Source organism: Callionymus lyra, chromosome 4 (genome assembly GCF_982586985.1).
Source record: "Callionymus lyra chromosome 4, fCalLyr1.hap1.1, whole genome shotgun sequence".
NCBI lineage: Eukaryota > Metazoa > Chordata > Actinopteri > Syngnathiformes > Callionymidae > Callionymus > Callionymus lyra.
This window is the reverse complement of record NC_141821.1, coordinates 30,471,188-30,489,852: the sequence shown is the minus strand read 5'-3', so window position 1 is coordinate 30,489,852 and position 18,665 is coordinate 30,471,188. Positions and strand designations below refer to the sequence as shown.

General features: G+C 40.8%; 1 protein-coding gene across 1 annotated transcript in view; it reads right to left on the bottom strand.

The window, feature by feature from the left end:
- Nucleotides 1–3,713: 3,713 nt before the first annotated feature.
- The window catches only part of col4a5 (collagen, type IV, alpha 5 (Alport syndrome)), a 29,959-nt gene continuing 15,007 nt past the window's right edge, over nucleotides 3,714–18,665 (bottom strand). The window contains exons 11-49 of the mRNA XM_087789680.1: nucleotides 18,563–18,598; nucleotides 18,451–18,492; nucleotides 18,285–18,377; nucleotides 17,159–17,212; nucleotides 17,024–17,080; nucleotides 16,880–16,924; nucleotides 16,751–16,804; nucleotides 16,643–16,684; nucleotides 15,731–15,827; nucleotides 15,245–15,532; nucleotides 15,074–15,163; nucleotides 14,850–14,920; nucleotides 14,575–14,766; nucleotides 14,340–14,508; nucleotides 14,111–14,203; nucleotides 13,914–14,018; nucleotides 13,695–13,792; nucleotides 13,467–13,617; nucleotides 13,272–13,385; nucleotides 12,953–13,120; nucleotides 12,774–12,863; nucleotides 12,540–12,686; nucleotides 12,365–12,463; nucleotides 12,201–12,290; nucleotides 11,983–12,122; nucleotides 11,783–11,909; nucleotides 11,475–11,654; nucleotides 11,342–11,392; nucleotides 11,081–11,266; nucleotides 8,087–8,220; nucleotides 7,941–8,013; nucleotides 7,774–7,845; nucleotides 7,564–7,692; nucleotides 7,356–7,454; nucleotides 7,037–7,249; nucleotides 6,778–6,955; nucleotides 6,587–6,701; nucleotides 5,408–5,580; nucleotides 3,714–5,257 (exon numbers count right to left, since the gene is read on the bottom strand). Coding sequence (XP_087645806.1) covers nucleotides 5,176–5,257; nucleotides 5,408–5,580; nucleotides 6,587–6,701; nucleotides 6,778–6,955; nucleotides 7,037–7,249; nucleotides 7,356–7,454; nucleotides 7,564–7,692; nucleotides 7,774–7,845; nucleotides 7,941–8,013; nucleotides 8,087–8,220; nucleotides 11,081–11,266; nucleotides 11,342–11,392; nucleotides 11,475–11,654; nucleotides 11,783–11,909; nucleotides 11,983–12,122; nucleotides 12,201–12,290; nucleotides 12,365–12,463; nucleotides 12,540–12,686; nucleotides 12,774–12,863; nucleotides 12,953–13,120; nucleotides 13,272–13,385; nucleotides 13,467–13,617; nucleotides 13,695–13,792; nucleotides 13,914–14,018; nucleotides 14,111–14,203; nucleotides 14,340–14,508; nucleotides 14,575–14,766; nucleotides 14,850–14,920; nucleotides 15,074–15,163; nucleotides 15,245–15,532; nucleotides 15,731–15,827; nucleotides 16,643–16,684; nucleotides 16,751–16,804; nucleotides 16,880–16,924; nucleotides 17,024–17,080; nucleotides 17,159–17,212; nucleotides 18,285–18,377; nucleotides 18,451–18,492; nucleotides 18,563–18,598 — 4,437 coding nt within the window. The 3' untranslated portion in view covers nucleotides 3,714–5,175. The remainder of the gene's footprint in view (nucleotides 5,258–5,407; nucleotides 5,581–6,586; nucleotides 6,702–6,777; nucleotides 6,956–7,036; nucleotides 7,250–7,355; nucleotides 7,455–7,563; nucleotides 7,693–7,773; nucleotides 7,846–7,940; nucleotides 8,014–8,086; nucleotides 8,221–11,080; nucleotides 11,267–11,341; nucleotides 11,393–11,474; nucleotides 11,655–11,782; nucleotides 11,910–11,982; nucleotides 12,123–12,200; nucleotides 12,291–12,364; nucleotides 12,464–12,539; nucleotides 12,687–12,773; nucleotides 12,864–12,952; nucleotides 13,121–13,271; nucleotides 13,386–13,466; nucleotides 13,618–13,694; nucleotides 13,793–13,913; nucleotides 14,019–14,110; nucleotides 14,204–14,339; nucleotides 14,509–14,574; nucleotides 14,767–14,849; nucleotides 14,921–15,073; nucleotides 15,164–15,244; nucleotides 15,533–15,730; nucleotides 15,828–16,642; nucleotides 16,685–16,750; nucleotides 16,805–16,879; nucleotides 16,925–17,023; nucleotides 17,081–17,158; nucleotides 17,213–18,284; nucleotides 18,378–18,450; nucleotides 18,493–18,562; nucleotides 18,599–18,665) is intronic.

Sequence of the window (18,665 nt, the reverse complement as noted above, 5' to 3'; positions counted from 1 at the left end):
TTACTGAAATATCTTTATCTCGATGCAATGACTTTTTCTCAATCACTGTTTGCTGTTTATTGTTCTTTAGTGTGTCATGCAAAGGTCCTGTGTGAGGATGTAAATAGTTTGATATCTAAAAAAGAATAATGGATAGGAACATGACGTCAGGAGTCCCCAACCCTTTTTGCACTGTGGACCAGCTTTATCGAGGGCATTATATTATATTATTATATATACTATGGACAATGGCTGAGTGAAAACAGCTAAATGTGGACAAAACTGAAACTCTGGTTATTGCGCCTGATAAAGTTCAAGGGTTAATTCAGTACTTGTCTGACTATTGTTTGTTTGTTTCTCAGGCTCAGTTTGTCAAACTGAGCCTGAGAAACCTGGGTGTTGTATTTGACAAAGACATGTCTCTAGTAAAACACTGCAGAAAACTGACCAAAAACTGTTTCCTTCAACTGAGAAAAATATTCTAAACTTAGGAAAATGATTTCACAACATGATTATAATCCATGTGTTTGTGTCTTCTCGCCTGGACGATTGTAACAGTTTATTTTCGTGTCTAAACAAGACGTAGCTGTCTCGCATGCAGTTAATACAAAACTCTGCAGCAAGAATTCTGACCCGCTCTAGTACTAGTACTAGTAGAACTCAAATTTCTCATCATTAAAACTCTTCACTGGCTGCCAGTTTCTTTCAGGATCAATTTTAAAATTCTGGTTCTTACTTTCAGATCTATTCATGGTCAGGCTCCTCCTTACATCACTGATCTGATCCAGACTTACACACTGAGGTCTGTGGATCAGAATCTGCTGATGGTTCCTGAACACGGTTCAGGACCAGAGGAGAGAAATCCTTCCAGGCTGTTGCTCCTAAGCTTTGGAACGATCTTCATCTCCCTCTGTGTTTGATGGATCTACTGACTCCTTCAAGAAATCTTAAGACATTTTTATTTGTGCTTTTCCCTGATTTTCTGGGACTTCTGTGTTTGTTTTATGTGTCTTGAACTTTTAGAGTATAGATTTTAACAGTGTATTGTTTTTGATTGTTTAGAAAAGCGCTTTAAAAATACTTTACTTACTTGTTATACCTAAATAGAAACATTTTCAATGATTTTCATACATTGGAGTGAAAAAGGATTTCATGTAAAAAACCTGCTGCACCTTTTTTTTTTTTACTCTAGACTGTTGTGTTTGTGGCATGACGGTGAAAGGATGACACATTTTTCTGCAGCGAGCACTTGTGTATTCACGCCCTGGGACAGACAGGTGATCTGATTAACCTGTTAAGGGATTAAGCAGAAGATGGATCAATCCAAGCTAATTGACGACATCAATGTCACATCTTAAACCCCTTAAATAAAAATTGGGTAATGGGTTTCTGAGTAAAATGCATACGTAAAGCCCAGCGATGTTGGATTAATGTCCGCTCGGATGAGTCTCTGATACTCTTGGATGACGTCGTCTCCACGGATGCGTGCACGAGGAGGCGAGGGCTCAGGCTCGTGGCATTTCAACACCAGCGCGCCAGCACTAGTTCATCATGACGGATGTGCGAGTTGGCCGGAGAGGCGGACAGGTGTTTCTCCACGGTCCTGCTGCTGGTTCCAGTGTGACGTGACGCGCTCGGCTTTTACACTATTCGTTTCGATGGTTTCCCTAATGAGGGCAGATGCGTCAGAGTCGCGTCTGACCTCATCTGGTTTCCATGCTAGACAGCTGGACCACTGAGTCCAGTGACACTCAACAACAGTATCTGTCTTGGACTGCGTCGACAGCTTCGGCAGGGCTGCCGCCGTGTTTCCTATTAAGGCGTTTTCAACACTACACAAGCACTTCAAAACCTTACTTATGTCGGTCAGCTTCTTTTTTAAGCTTTTCACCATACTTGAGTTTAGGGGGTAACCACAGGGCAAACCTGCAGCTGCTCAAACCATCCGCTATTGAATGGACCACGGCAGATAGTGGGGGTGAGTATGGGCAAGAATCTGGCGTTACTACACTTCACGATACAGGGGCAATAATATAATCTATTGAAATATATTGCGATACTGTAGGAACAAGGATATATTTATAGTATTGTCCGAGTACTTCATTCAAAGAAAGTTTGACTCTTGACAAAGTCGTAACTGTTTTCACTTGTTTTGAAACCAAAAAAGTCCAAAAGAAGCTGGAGTCGACTGTATCCTCTCGTACTCAGTCATCGGCAGGATCTCGCGGGATCTGAGAAGGATGTAATGACTACTGCCATCTAGCGCCCGGGAGTTAAAATTGCAAAAATTGCAAAATACTAAAAACACCGTGAATATTTGCATGTTAATAAATGTTAAAAAATATATTTATATTTAATTTATATTTTAATGTATATAAATACATGGCCTTTAGTTTTTACACACTTTTTTGAAATAATAAACCATAGTAAAAAGAACCATTGATAAAAATTAAAATAAATTTCGAAAGCCCTAAGATATAAAATAAAGGAAATATCTTAAAAGATATATTGTACACTAATAATAATGAAAAAAAATAAAAGCATTGTAAAATAAATATTGTTATTCCGATATTATCTTAAGCCCCTGGTAGATATGAATTGAAAATGGCATTTTGGTCAGTTGTAAATAAAGATTTCCTTTACGTTATGATGGCAACAAGCTTAAAAATATGCTAAAACACCACAAGATCAGACCAACATCTGTGGCTGCTGTTGTCTCTTATAATTCATAGTTATTTATGTAACATGAATCATCTGCACCTCAAATAAAGCCGGTTTAGTCCCTGAATCTCAACTATCACAACCTCTAGATCGTTTTAAAACACATGCTTTTACTTATGGGTAATACTTATCATTGACATATGACTCTCTTCACATTGAATAATAACTTATCTTATACTGTCCTGTCTTTATTACCTTCATTATTATTATTATTATTATTATTATTATAACTACTATTAGTAAGTCGGTGACCCCTGGGCTAGACAGCTGTCATAATCAACGTCTGTAGAAGTAATTCAGAACAAGATAGAACAAACTAAATATTTTGAGATCCAATGAAGCGTTTAATCCAATCAGGTGAAAGTTAATGGGATATCAAGAAGTTATCCCAAGACTGGAGACGGACTAATCTGGGATTCAGTCTTGCTTAAGATCATTTTGGCAGAACATTTTGACCTCTGAGCTAAAGAAGCATTTAATCCAATTCTTTTCATCTTGTTTGTTGTCTTTATTTTTATCAGATCTATGTCTTGATCATGTGATGAGGTTTGTGTTGCGCTGGAGAATTATTAAAAATAATAAATATGTTTTCAGCTTTCATTTCACTTGGTTATTATTACTTAGCAATACGTTCACCTGTGTATAATTGTGGGGGATTTATTGATTATTGACCTCCTTTGGTTGAATAACAGCGCCACCCTCTGGTTATTTATCAAACTACTAGTCATGATTGAAGCTTCATTTTATGCTAAATTCACTGACATTGTTGGTTTGTTTTTTTAAAAGTCTATTGCTGGTTTTGAAAACGTATGCATTAAATATTAACGATTATAATATGGATTGTGTTTAATCAACAATTAACTTAATCGATAATCAATATTTAGGTAGATTTTAACTAAAAAATGATAAAGATCACATGAAAAATGTATTGTACAAAATTGCAAGTCAGTCATATCCATGGATTCCACCCATTGTTTTTCTAACTACAAGCACACATGTTGAAAACACCAAACTTTGGACATAGTGTTTATTTCAATCTTAAAAGTTTATAACAACTTCTGGATAACATAACATAGAAACAAAAAAAAACAAAAGAAATGCACATTTTAATTGCACCCCAGCATGACAAATGAAAGTTCATAAAATAAGTTCTGAAAAGGAATAATGACAATAATATCACAGGGAAAATGCCCCCTCTTCCCCGGAACAGCGCTTAAAGACTTACAGTACATGTGGAGTTGGTTTTCCTTATGAAGAAGAAAGATGTCTTTGTGAATAGCACACTCATTTTTTCAATTACGAGGTTGTGGGGTGCAAACCAAAATGTTTTGCCCTCCCTTTACAGCACAGCCCGACACCCGGAAAAGTCTCATCCACCTATGCTGCAGAACTATCTTGCAATCGTTCAACTATCTAGAAACCCCCTTTCATTCAGATATACTACAAAAAGATGACAACTTTGAAGTGGTTGGCGTAAATGCCCGTTGTATTTGAGGAAATGGCTCCGTTTGTGCTCAGTAGTAGCTTTATTTTTGGTGAAATGCAGTGTGGGTAATGACTGCCCACTGTCTAATAAGTTTATAAACTTTTCCTCCTCTTTTTTTCAAATATATATTTATTATATATAAAATACTGTTTCATTCATAAAAGCCTTTGTACAATATCTGGATGTGTCAGCGAGCGATGAGGTGAACGAGAGAATATGTCTGTACATGAGTGTGTGTTTGCGTGCGTGAGCAGAATGAACCTGGAAAACTGTTACTTTACAAACAGTTGCCACCAATTCAGGAGCTAAACCACTAAAAATAAAAGGTGTTTTACACAATATACACATTTTATTACTTACAAAAACAAAGAGAAGGCGGGTGTGTTAGCAGACGGGCTGCAGCAGAGTTAGTACCACCAAATGTAACAAAAAATCCCACAGAAACTGACAGAAAACGGAGAGAAGGAGTGTGAATGCAGCTCTATCATTTATAAAAATAGACTAAGGAAAGCTTAAAGTCAGTGCATCTCTCATCTTGGATGTTCCGAAGTCAAAGTGCCCATTTGGTAACTGCCAAATACGAACAAAAAAACAAATAAAAAAGCACTTATGTCTCGAAGTGAAACCACTGTTGCACTACCATTATTTAGAAAAAAAAAAAGATATGAAATCATTTTTTTTTTGGGAAAGGAAGCAAGAAGAAAGACAAGTATGGTTGACAGACATCATGGCACCATTAAGTGGATCATTTTCTGCTTTCATTTTGAGGTACTTCTTAAGAGATCATAGCCAAAATGCAGGAATAATTTGTCAGTTACTTTAAGCTGTGTCGTACAGTAGCACCATTGACTTTTCTTTTGAAAAATACTAGAGGACAAACGCATCAGTGGAATTCCATCTTTTAGTCGCGGCTAACGCCCCACCTCCCCCCCCCCCACGACCTGTCCTCTATCGCGCTCATTTCATCTTATCGTTACATGGCGTTGGCGTTACGTCCTCTTCATGCAGACCACGCAGCGGCTGACGCGTGTCCGTAGATTACCGGCCTTGAGGGTCTCCGACTGCGGCTTGCTGTGGACGACAGAAGATCACGGATCAGTGTCTACTCCTGGCAAACTTCAACACCCGTTTTGGACGGATGTTTGTTCATAGTTGTGTAATGGTGAAGTGCTATCTTTGTGTGAAACAAATGTAAAAATGCATGCACTCGTTTATCAATACCTAAACATATCGTTTTGGTCTACAGTGGCCAGCCAGAAGCTGTAGGAGTTGCCGTAGTAGTTGCAGGTTCCTTTGCCGTGGCACTCGATGAAGGGGGCGCTGCGGAACTCCTCCAGGCAGGAGCCAGGGGAGGCCAGAGCCTGACCTGAACCCTCTGCACCAGCGCTGGTGTGCTGCAGGACAGACAAACACAAAGCTGGTCAGCCATTTCTTATACAGTATAGTCAAAATAGTCAACGACAGAAAATTTAGATGTGTACTTTATTGGTGCAATCATGGTTCAGCATATTCAAATACAGTGGTCCGTTGTTTATCACAGGGTTATGTTCTGAACCCCTCCCACATTAAACAGATTCCACAAAGTATTAACCATTATATATTTACTCGTTTAAATTAACATCATTAACCTGATTTTCTTGATGAACTTAAACTTTAACCTTACATATGAGGTCCATCCCTCTCAACAACCCTCTCAGAAACCTAAACGGCTCCAATAACGCTTTGCCGCCCAGCCTACCAGTTGCAGCTGTCGATCTCTTTTGACAAATATAGCATGAAACTCAAACGCAGTATAGTAGCGACCGATCAGCTGTCACTAGATAGAGCAGTGAGTAGAAAGGCATCATGGGAGTTCACTGTTGTGTTGGCACCATAAGTAAGGTAGGTTTCTACTGCCTCCTATGATGTTCTGTGCTTGTGTTGAAGTTTATCCGCTTATCAAATAAATATCCTGTTTGTAACAGTGTGAACAAAGACAAGGGGCTTATAACTTAATACTGTATGTAGTACTGTGTGCAAAAATTGCTCTGGAATCACTTGCGATATTTACCTGGAGTACTATATCTTTGTTGCTTTTTTTTGTCCGTCACAAAAAAGCTTAAAATAAAGACTTATTATTCTTCTCATTGAGGCTTCAATAGAAGATGATGTTACTGCTAATTGGATGATTTTAAGAGTCTTTCTGGATAAAAATGAACACGAAGACAACTGAGCTCCAGTCGCTACATTAAAATGAACATACGTTTTTGCCTATAATTTACTAAAAGGAACAAATCAATGAAAAAAATCCCAACCCTTTGTCGACAGGGTGAGTAGAACATTTTTGGTGAACTATCACTTTAAAAAAAAAATATCGAGACAATGAATCATCCATTCATAGAGTTTGTTTTGTCGTCCTACCATCATGAAGGAGTATCCGATCCACAGAGGTGACCAGTTGTTGGGGCAGTTGGGGATCTGGATGGTTTGACTGTGCACCGCGATCACCATGGCGGGAGCTTCACACACTGCACACCTGACAACACACAACGTGACATGAAACACAGCACGGACTTCAGCTGAACTGGTTCGACCCCTGGATCGATCGGTACCTGCTGATGTACGGCTTGATGCTCTCTCCTGTGATCGGATCCATGGACATGGGCATGGGCTGGGGCGTGGACAGCCAGTAGGAGTAGTCGTTGCGAGAGGCAAAGTTACAGACATTATTGATGTTGCAGAACATGAAGGGCATGGTGCTGAAACGACGCAGGCAGCTTCCTGCTGTGCCTGGAAGGAAGGGTCGCAGCAGAACAAATCAATACACCTGAAGAAGTCCACAAACACCAGTTAAAAATAAAAGCCTGGTACCGAGGTCCTGTCCGTGTGCTCGCTCGTTGCCCTGCACGTAGAGCAGAGAGTATCCGTCATAGATGAGGCTGGTCCCGTCCGGACAGAACGGCACTTCCTGTATTTGGCTGTGACGAGTGATGAGGAAGCCATGGGAGGAGGAGCCTGATCCTGGTAGACCAGGTGGTCCTTGAGGACCGTCTGAACCTGGGGGACCTGCGAAGCCTCGCCCACCTGAAATGAAGACATGTGTGTCCTTTAGCATTAAGCTAACAGTAAAGCGACTCCAACATGGAACAACATATCTTTATGAATTGAGTGGTCAAACAACGGTTTTTACCAGGCAGTCCAGCAGGCCCATTGTCTCCTTTCCTACCAGGACCGCCGCTGAAACCAGGTGGACCCTCAAGTCCAGGCTCTCCCGGTAAGCCGGGCGCACCTGTTAACAATATGTTGGTTATTCCGAAGTGTTTCCAAGTGTTCAGAAAGTACGACTTCTTCACTTTAGAACAAATCTGTGACTGCCTTAATTCTGGACAGTTACTCACCTGGAAGTCCCTCACGTCCTGAACCGCCAGGTTGTCCAGGACCACCTGGCAGTCCAGGACTACCAGGAATGCCACTCTCTCCTTTCACTACGATGGGGTTAGGCGGTACACCAGGGTCTCCAGGGGGACCTGAAGCACCAAGACAACTATATATTTGTATTTGATTTTTTACTGAATTTGAGGATAACATTGTCCAAGTTCTTTGCTCACCCTGAGGTCCAAAATCTCCAGGATCGCCGGGTAGGCCGCTGGTTCCTGGGATTCCACTATCTCCTTTAGGTCCTGTTCAAGATACAAAATCATCAAAGAAAGTCATTTTTTTGTGTATAATTCAAGCACTCAAAGGATGGAGAAAAAAAAAGAATCTTTGTACAAACCGGGGAAACCAGGAACACCAGGCAGGCCAACATCTCCCTTAAAACCTGGTCCACCAGGTAGACCTGAAGTACCCTTTTGACAAAGAGATTTGGATAGTTAAGGGCAACGTTTTACAAAAAACATATCTGGATGTACGTGATCTTACAGGGAATCCTGGAGTTCCAAGGTCTCCTTTCTGTCCAGCGTATCCCGGCTGTCCTGGAGTACCTGGAATACCCCTCTCTCCCTTGATTCCCCCACTTCCTGGAGGTCCTCGAGGACCTTGTGGGCCGGGTTGTCCTACAGATAGAAGCCATCAAAGGTCAGACTTTAAGGATTTTAGGTTACTTAAGATATGTTGTTTGTTTATTTGATGTACATGTATCTATTGTTTCTGTCGGCTTTCAGAGTTGATTCTGAATGATCTAATTCTATCTACTGACCAGACGTGACCTCGAGGCCTTAGATTTGACATGAAGACTTGTTGGGTGGATGATGATGGCAGAGCAGCTGGATATTACTTAATGTCAATTTAAAAACAACAAAACAGAGAGGACTAGTAGTTGAATACTTTTGACCCAAAGAGAAAAAATATATAATGAAGGATGTTTACTTATTCACTTAGTTCAAAAAATGGAAAGAAATATTGCACGTATTATTTTTTTGGGTCACAACAACATCACTTTGACAAATACACAAAGTCCTGCAGAAACATTTAGAGAAGATAATACACCACAACATGAAAGAGAACAATCAACCACGGGAGTCTAACCTGCAGGACCTAGGGTTTCCAAAATTGCCAGGTACAGATGAGCAGCAATGATGATTACACGGCAAAAAGAAAAACATTTAGGCAAAGACAAGCACAAGAAAAGCAAATGGCAAACAATATTTAACCATATTTCTTCAATATCATACTTTTTCATATAACTTTAACACGAGACGCCCCCTGCAGGCCACACGATCCACCACGCTGACGAGGCTTTACATTCTTGTGTCAGATTTAAACACTACAATAACTGACTGTTCATTCCGACTACATTTTTAAGAATAAAAAATGTAAATAAGAAGAATTCTGATCAGCTCCTTCTTTTTCTTAAAGATATCTAGACTGTCTTGACAATGCTACACTTCAATGCCTGAAAACAAATGTGTTTGTGGTATCCCTTGTTCTTTCTCTGGGTCAAGGCGAACGACCCCACCACTGCATTTGTATTTACGGAAGTCACGTAGGTCATTTACCTCGACCCAGGCACAATTGTAAAGTGTCTTGGAATAACTTCCTTTAACCAAAAACACATTGGTTTCCGGGCAATAACTAAAGGGTTAACAAACTCAACTGTATTTTTTAGAGGTCAAGCTTCCCATAAATATTGAATCGTGTAACCTGCAGTTGACATTTTACAGGACATAGTGAGTTATTTACATGGTTGCTAAATGTGACAGATAGATTCAATACTAAAATCGAAAATTGTCATTTTCAAACAGTGTCTCATTACAAGAAAAAAACTTACTTAGGAACGTGTATTAAAATGATCATCAGAGTGCATGGGAAGAAGACAAGCGGAAAGTGAAATTACTTAAATGATCAAAAAGAAAGCAACGATTTGTCTTCCTGGTTTGAATTAAGAGTGTGATCATGTCACCAGAGCAAGATCAGGAACGTGCAGTACAAGTCCGGAAACAGCTTTTCTGACCTGAGGGACCTGTAGTGGCCCAGCAGAACGTCGTCATTGGTCCCGGGCGTCAGAAGCAAAGGTGAAACATCATGGCAATAACCACATACTCACTGATGCAACATTTTCAATGTGATGACAGACAATCCTCATATATAGTATCAATGTCATCAAAAGTGGATAAAATTACTATTGTTCATCACCAGCATTTCCTGTGTTTCTAAATAAAATGTAGTCCATTAACAGTATATTGCAAGTCCTCCTTCATTTGATGACCTAATGCATGCATTGTTTTTATTTGTGTTAAGCGTATGAGGATTGTCCATCTTCCCAGAAAGGTATCTTGCTTGAGATCAGGATCCATTGGGACAAACAGTGTTCATGCATCAGACATTTGATGTGACAATAAAAACAGCTTTGCCAGGTAAAACTGCAACACTCATTTGCATATACAATGTGCTGCATCTGCTTAATAACTGATCAGTTGAATTGGTGTTTATAATGTACACAAAGTTTTGTCATTTAATTAAGCGTTTCTCTGGCAAAGCTGTTTCACAAAAGAGTATGATAATCCAACACAAACACGACAAAAAGATGCACATAGACTATTGTGAGTAAAACAAGACTGACAACATGTTTGGTGACTCAGAGAAAAGAACTTGTGGACAAAATCTTGGACATAACATCAAGTGACAAAACACATGTGATGAACAGTGGCTAACAATAACAACCATGTGATTTTGCTAATAGCATCTAGGACTGGTGCTCTGTGTTCTGAACATATAGATTGGTTGGGTGCTCAGACTGAGTAACACAGGTGATGGTGGGACAATTCATGCAAATCAATTCATGATGAGAAACATTCTTCAGGTCTTGTGCTGCCCAGGTGCTGACAGGTAAAAGCTTCTTAGATGTATCCTACATGTACAGATGTTAAACACACTTCTAAAAACTAACCAAAAAAAACTGTCCATAACATTTGTTATATTAGCTTCTTTCAGTCACAGTGCTGTGGGAAGGTAGACCATCCTGTCTTTTTCTAAGATGCAGGTTCAACTACTTAAAGAGAAAAAAACACTGCAGCTAAAAGGAACCATTCCAGGGATGGATGATTACAAAAAGGAAAAACAGGTCCTACCTCTAGCATTGCTTGGAGCCAGACTCTAAACTGACTTTTTCATTTGCATCACCACAATGATTGACCATAGCTACACATTTTAGCCAACACCAAATGCAAATGTGGCTTGGAAACATGGTTCCAAAGAAATCATGTACAATGGTCAACATCCCATACATCCTTAATGATGAACCACTTTGGCATTTTATCTTTGACAACTAAAATCAGCTTTCTCGGGTTGAAAAATCGGTAAATTACACCTAGATATTAATATTGTAGACATATGTGTCAAGACTTTTGCTCTAACCTGGCAGCAACTTGGCAAGCACGTGCAAGTGGTCATGATCATAAAATGATGACTCTTTACCTCCTCTACCAGGTGGTCCTGGGGGTCCTTGTAGGCCTTTAGGTCCAAGTAGTGCTTGTCCTGGTGAACCGGGAGGGCCGACTGGTCCAGAAGGACCAGGGAGGCCGGGGAACCCACTGTCTCCTTTTGGGCCTGCGTAACCTGGAGTGCCTTGTGGGCCAGTAAGACCTGGGTCACCCTTGGCACCTTGGTGGAAAGTGAGAGATGTTAGGGAAAATCTTGAATTAAAATGCCTTTTCTTTGCTAGTTTCCTGGACTTACCTGGCAATCCTGGAAGACCTGATGGCCCCGGACCACCATAACCGGGCAGGCCTGTCGTAAAAATAAAATTGAAACCATGAAGTAATGTAAAAATCTAAAGGATCAAAAGAAAACAGGTTTATATTAAATATACCAGGATCTCCTTTGACTCCTCCTGGGCCGGGAATTCCATCACGACCAGGTTGACCTTTTCCTCCTGGAAACCCAGGTGATCCTGGTCGGCCAGATTCTCCTGGTCTACCTGGACCTCCATTAAGACCTGGGCCACCAGGACCTCCATCAAGTCCCTTGGGTCCTGGAATACCAGGGGTACCTAAAATTGAACAGAAGACCAGGTCAAATAGATAGAAAGTAAGAACTTAAAATCCTCAATCAGTGTCATTTTGATTGTTTTCTTCTCCAATCTTGTCTTGACATCACCATGTTCTTCAACCAGTGTACCTTGGAATCCGGGAAGGCCAGGATCTCCTTTAGGACCAGGACCTCCTGGTATTCCTGGCAGACCAGATGATCCTGGACCTCCTTTCCCTCCTGGTGACCCTGGAAAGCCTGGCTGTCCAGGTTCACCCTGTGAGAAATGACAATGATTGTGAGTTTTAAGAGATTTACAAAACCAACATTTCTCTTGCTGAATTCTGCACCTTAGGTCCAGATAGTCCAGGTTGTCCAATACCAGCGGAACCTGGTTCACCTTTTGATCCAGGAAAACCTGGTGATCCAGACTGTCCTGGAGTGCCTGGTCTGCCTGAAAGACCTGGTGTTCCCTTCTGTCCAGATGGACCTGTTCATAACATTTATTTTCGCAGGTTTAAGAGTGTGTTGTGATTGAGTGACTCTATAACAATCCTAGAAAACCCACCCGGGATTCCCATTTCTCCAGTGTTTCCTTTTGGTCCTGGGCTTCCAGGACTACCTGGAATGCCAGAAAGGCCGGCATCTCCCTTTTGACCTGAGAAAATGAACTTAATATCTTAATAAAAAAGTCTGATTTGTTGTGTATTTGTATAAATCTTGACTCCCTACCAGATGGTCCTGGAAGTCCTGGGCGCCCATCTGATCCAGGCAATCCAGAATCTCCAGGGAGTCCTGAAATACCCTTCTGACCTGAAAACCCTGGCGAACCTGAGGACAAATCATGTTGTTTTTTTAATGAACATTCAGTGGGGGTCTTTTCTTCTTTTAACACATCATAATATACCTGGCAATCCTGGTTCTCCTTTTGATCCTTTAAATGCCTGTTGTGTCAGGCTGGGTCCAGGAGGACCCTGGAGACCTGGGTCACCTCTCTCTCCTTTAGGCCCGGAGCTTCCAGGAACACCATCCCTTCCTTGAAATCCAGGATCACCTGAAAACCAAAGAAATGGGTTACATTATATTAAATACATTTGTATTGTGTTTAAATTGGACTACGATGGGTTGTGCTAGAGTATACCTTTTTGACCAGGACCACCAGATAGTCCTGGGCCACCCGGACCACCAGAGGGTCCTGGAGATCCCATTTGACCTGTGTCTCCTTTGGAACCTGTGGCAGGAGGAATATTCAAATGTAAATACTTAAACATGAGATAAAGCAACAGTTAATGGTGCTGCCATATTAAATGCGCTGTTTACCAGGTAGTCCAGGCTGGCCATCCCGCCCTGGTCCTCCAGGTGGGCCAGGGGTTCCAGGAAGACCGCCGGACCCTGGGAAACCAGGAGTTCCTCTGTCTCCAGGCGCACCAATTCTATCTAAACCAGGTGTACCAGGATCTCCCTTTGCTCCATTTCCACCAGGGAAACCTAAAGAACAGAAAGATAATACATGGATAAGTACTTGGAATTTCCTCCTCCAAAGAAGTTTTATTCCTCCAAAGAAACAAATTTTGCTGAAAAGGAAGAGAATCAGAAGCACACGCTTCGATGTTTGAATTAAGTTTTTTTTATTTCTTACCAGGTTGTCCCATTAGGCCAGGAGGTCCAGGAGGTCCAGGTTGTCCAAGTGAGCCAATGGTGGGTGATCCAGGTGGTCCACGAGCTCCAGGAATACCAGGTATGCCTGCCTCACCTGAGGACAACAGATTATTTTTATTTTCTTAACGTGTGTATTTGTAACATTTAACCAACGCAGGCATTATGATAACCTCACCTTTAGTTCCAGGGCTACCATCAAATCCAGATCGACCAGGTCCTCCAGGACTACCAGGAAATCCAGGATCTCCTTTAGGTCCGGAGAAGCCTTTTGATCCAGGTGATCCTGGTAAACCTGGAGGTCCAGGGAGTCCAAAGCCAGGTTCACCCTATACGAAGTACACACATAATAAATTAGTGTGTTTTTACAACCTTCAGCAAAAATATGAAGACGTTAATTTTATACCTTGGCCCCAGGAAATCCTGGCTGACCAGGAAGCCCATCCAATCCTGGTCTGCCTGGCCCAGCTGAGGAGCCTGGTTGACCAGCGGTACCGGGAAAGCCTAGATTTGCAGAGATAGATTTGTGTTTTAGATAAGAATCTAATTAAATATATAAGATACATTTTCTTTTTACTACAAGAATTTCAGAAAACTAAAAATGCATACAAACTTGAGCCCTTACCTTTTTGGCCAGGAGTTCCAGGGAGTCCGATGCCTGGGAGTCCAGGGTCACCCTTTGCTCCAGGTGTGCCAGGGAAACCAGGCTGGCCGGGTTGTCCAGGACTGCCTAAAGGCAGTTCACAAAAGGGATGTGTGTGCTCAGTGAATTATACATGTGTAACTATTATCTGAATACTGTATCAATATTAGGTTAGTTACCTGGATTACCAGGCTCTCCTGGCAGTCCATCTTGACCTCGTGATCCTGGCAAGCCTTTTTCTGCCACTGTCAAACCAGGTTCACCCTTGGAGCCTGTGTTTTAATATGAAGTTAATAGTTATTAAAGAGATAACAGGGTTATATGATATTTTATCTGAATAGTAAGTATTTTGCAAATGTATAAGAATTACCTAAATATGTGAAATCATTTGAGTTTCTCAATTCTTACCAGGTCCACCCGGTCCACCTGGTCTTCCTGAAACTCCTTGCACACCCTTTTCTCCTGCAGCACCTGGAGGTCCAAATCCAGGGCTTCCAGGGGTACCCCTGTCTCCTGGAATACCTGGGCTACCTGAATCTCCAGGTGGTCCACGTTCTCCTTTTACTTGCAAAGATCCCTGTTTGGTGATAACACCATTGGTCATGGTCTTGGATGTTTAGAAAACAACATAAGTGACACATACAGATGATCCTTTAGGACCTGGAAGACCAGGCTGTCCATCACGTCCAGGGCGTCCGTCCAAACCTGGGAGACCAGGGGACCCAGGAAAGCCAGTGTCCCCCTTGTCTCCTCTTCCTCCGCTAACAGGGTGGCCCTCGCCAGGGTCTCCTTTTTGGCCAGGTAATCCAGGCGCACCGTGACCACCAGGGGGACCCTGTGATAAAAGGACCAAATCAATACAGTACCTGCACCATAATATTCTAAAATCCATTTAAATGGTGAATGACAAAAACCCACAATGGGACCAGAAGTGCCCGGTGTTCCTGAGAACCCCCGCTCGCCTTTAATACCTGGACCACCAGGAGATCCTGAAAAAAATGTTTTAATACGTCTGTCAATTTGATTAACATGGACAGAACAGTTGAAAATAATGTGTCCAGGACATGCTTTCATTTAAATTTGTGGTTTCTTAATCACGGTTACATAAATCGCTCAATGTGATTCACAGAAATTAAATTTACCTGGGAATCCGGGTTGTCCTGGAGATCCTGGTTGTCCCTGGACTCCAGCAGATGAGCCATAGCAGTTATTACAGGTGTCCCCCTTATCACCTAAAATATGAACACATTTTTATGTGAATTAACATACTATTGATGAAGACTCATGTACACAACATAGGCATGTGCCCTCACCCTTCTGTCCCGGTCCTCCCGGAATGCCTCTCTCCCCTTGGCTCCCCGGCCGTCCCGGCTCACCAGATACACAGCTACGTCCACCTGAAGAAATCCCTGGGGCACCCGGGGCACCCGGGGCACCTGACCCTCCAGGTGATCCTGGGCGACCTGGAGGACCAGGTAGCGACAGTCCTGGGGCACCTGTATCTCCTTTTTGACCCCTGCCTCCTGGAAAGCCTGGTTGGCCTTGAGTGCCACCGCCACCGTAAGATGGGGCTCCTGGTGCTCCTGGTGGTCCTGTTAATCCTAAAATGTGTAACATGGGATGTTAATAAATCCATCCAACATTACTCAAACAGGTTCAGGTCAAAGTGTTCCCATAACAGCATAAAAAAACCCCTCTCTTCTCTGCATACTGACCAATGTCATTAAAACCAATCCAAAGATAAGTGGATTCTAAATGCCTTGAAGATTTTACTGATGATGAAAAAAAATATTTCTGACCTGCTGGTCCTCTATCGCCTTTAAGTCCTGGTGTTCCAGGGAATCCAGGTTCTCCTTTCGGACCCACCTGATTTCCAGAATGCCCACCACCAATCACCTAGAAAAACATGTGGCACAAGGCTGAAAAAAATCTTCCCGCTTGATTTACTACTAGATTAAAGTGGAAGTAACGGATATTGGGTTGTTTATTAAAAGTTTAACTGTTGTTAGTATACGTCCTGTATTGTTCTGCTTAGATTTACAGGGAAAAAAACGTCATGTCTCCTGTGGTTATTATTTGGGTAATAAAGATTGATGCAACAAAAGTTGCTATTTTTCTTTTTCGAAAATAAATAAAGTAAGGCTTTTTGAGAGTTACTGTTGGTTAAAAAGTGGTGCAAACAATTGGAATTTGGCGAGTTTAAAGCCCTTAAACAACATCAAAACAGTGCTGAATTTATTTTCCGATTTCAATCACAAAGAGGAAAGTGTCTGGCGAAATGTCGACACCTGGTGGCTAAAGTAGGTGATGCGCTTTTCTTTCTGGGCCACTCTCTTATTTTTGAATGAAAATATTGATTCATTACTTCATTCATTCGCAATTTAAAAAAGAGAAAATTGAATGTATTATTAAAAAATACGAATTGACTGAACTATTCATTTACACAAGTTATACACTCTACTATGCTGAAGTCAAACATTGATGTCCTAAACATCTAACAATGAAATTGTTACTATATTTACTTCTATGACCGTGTGAGGAACAGATTCACTTCACAGCATTTCTTGAAAATTTAATATAATCAAACCTCGTCTTTGATTCTGAGCTAGTAAAAACAGAGCTTCTGTCTGAGTTGTTTCGCTATTCTGTATCAGCTTCTTTATTTAGAGAGTGTTGAATCAATTATTTGGAAAATAAACTTGAATACACACCACCCCTGGAGGACCTGGATACCCTCTGTCACCTTTGAGACCCTTAGGGAAAGAAACATGAATCATAATCGTTTCAGAATATTTCAGTTATAATAATGTATAACCTACTCTAGTGCCATCCAGGCCAGGAGAACCAGGTCGGCCAGGATCTCCTTTGCTTCCCTGATAAATAATAACACAAAATGTTATTAGATCAATTACATCGTATAAAGAATTTAACAAAATGTTGACACTCACTGGGAAGCCTGAAGATCCTGGGTCGCCGTCTTTGCCAGGTTTACCCTGTGAAAGGAAGAGAATGGATGTGAGTTATACAATATAATTATGACCACTTCAGTTGAATGTTAAAAACGTTGCTTATGAAGGTGAGTGTAAACTCACGCGTTTGCCAGCCTCTCCGATTTCTCCCTTTTCTCCTTTAGTCCCACCAGAGGCACCCTAGAGTCACAACAACAGTGAGTTATCTTGTCTCAGATCACAATTCCACAGACAATGTGAAATACAAAAGGTGCTTACGGGTTGTCCTGGATAGCCTGAATCACCTGGGCTGCCTGGAAGACCTGGTTCACCCTATAGAAAAAAAAAGATTCTTTGAATTCCAAAAATTATTTTATATACAGTATATATACACACTATGATAAACAATAATGTGGGAATCTTTTCACTTATTCAGTAAAAAAAAACATGTCTTAACGAGCAAAATTCAAATTCAAATGAGGAAAAATTCTCCAAATGTTTATTTTTTTCCTTCCAAAATCATCTCAACTGCACATTGAAACAAGGTTCTTTGTGATATGTTTATTTAATATTTAAAAAAAAGTAACATAACATGTTCACCCCTAAAAACGTATATTTAATTCAAAACGAATTTGTTAAAAAAAATGTAAAATCGTTTTAAATTTGTAGAAGAGGTTGCCCTCTCCTGTTTTATGTTAGAATTGCAACAACGACATCTCATTAGCGGCACTGTGTGGTGAAGCACAATTTAGCAGTTTAAACCCAGTATTACGTTGAAAAAGGATATTTAGAACAAATGCAAAAAGTAAAGCTGAGCAAAAAATGAATTGTGTGTAAGTGTGTAAAAAAATCCAAGATCAACTTACTAAGCTAAATTAAAAAAAATACAATCTTTATTTATATAGCACTAAAACATATACAAAAATATATAAACAAGAAAAATAAAATATAAGTGAGTGTTTTTAAGATGGGTCCTAAAACCTGATTGAAAAACTTCCAAGATTTTGAAATCGTAGAATTTTGGATAGGAACAGAAACTTAGTGAGTGCACAATAGTATAGAAGGGAGACACACCAGGATTTCTTTATCTTAAAAGTTACTTAAAAAGATCAAGTAGTAAGATGTTGTTTAAAAATATATTAATATGAGGTTGTACTGATGAATTATTAGGGTGTTTCAAATGGACAAATGGTCCAAGAGGCTGCGCCATTAGCAGATGGGATCTAGATCTTTCATCTTTACAACATTAAAAATGTGCCTGTGAAATGACTTTTGCACATAAAATGGGAGGGTTTTCTTTATATTGCAAGGATGCATGTAGAACTCATGCAATGACCAGACTATTCTCAAACTTTAAGGTCAAGGGTAAGAAAAATCGTATCAAAGCAAAGAGAAATTGTTCGACCTTCTCGCCTCGCTGAAACTCAGTCTCTGATGGTCTCTTCTGCTCTCCCACTAGCCCGGGAGGCCCGGCAGGTCCCGGCAAACCAGGATCTCCCTGTATATGAATTAAAGAACACATAAGCAAGAATAACGAAAGAAAATGCTGCTTTTGTCTTTGTTCATCTGACCTTTTCTCCTTTGGGTCCTTGGAAATTCAATCCCATATTTCCCTGATGACCAGTTAAGGATTAGTTTAGTGTCCAGAAATGCTTTAAATCAAAATAAATAGAATCAAGATACCTTCGGTCCTGGTGGACCAGGAGGACCTGGTCGACCCTGGAAAAAAACAGCAACAGGTGATGAAAAAGGGAGAATTCAAGAAAAATGTTATTTTAACAAAGTC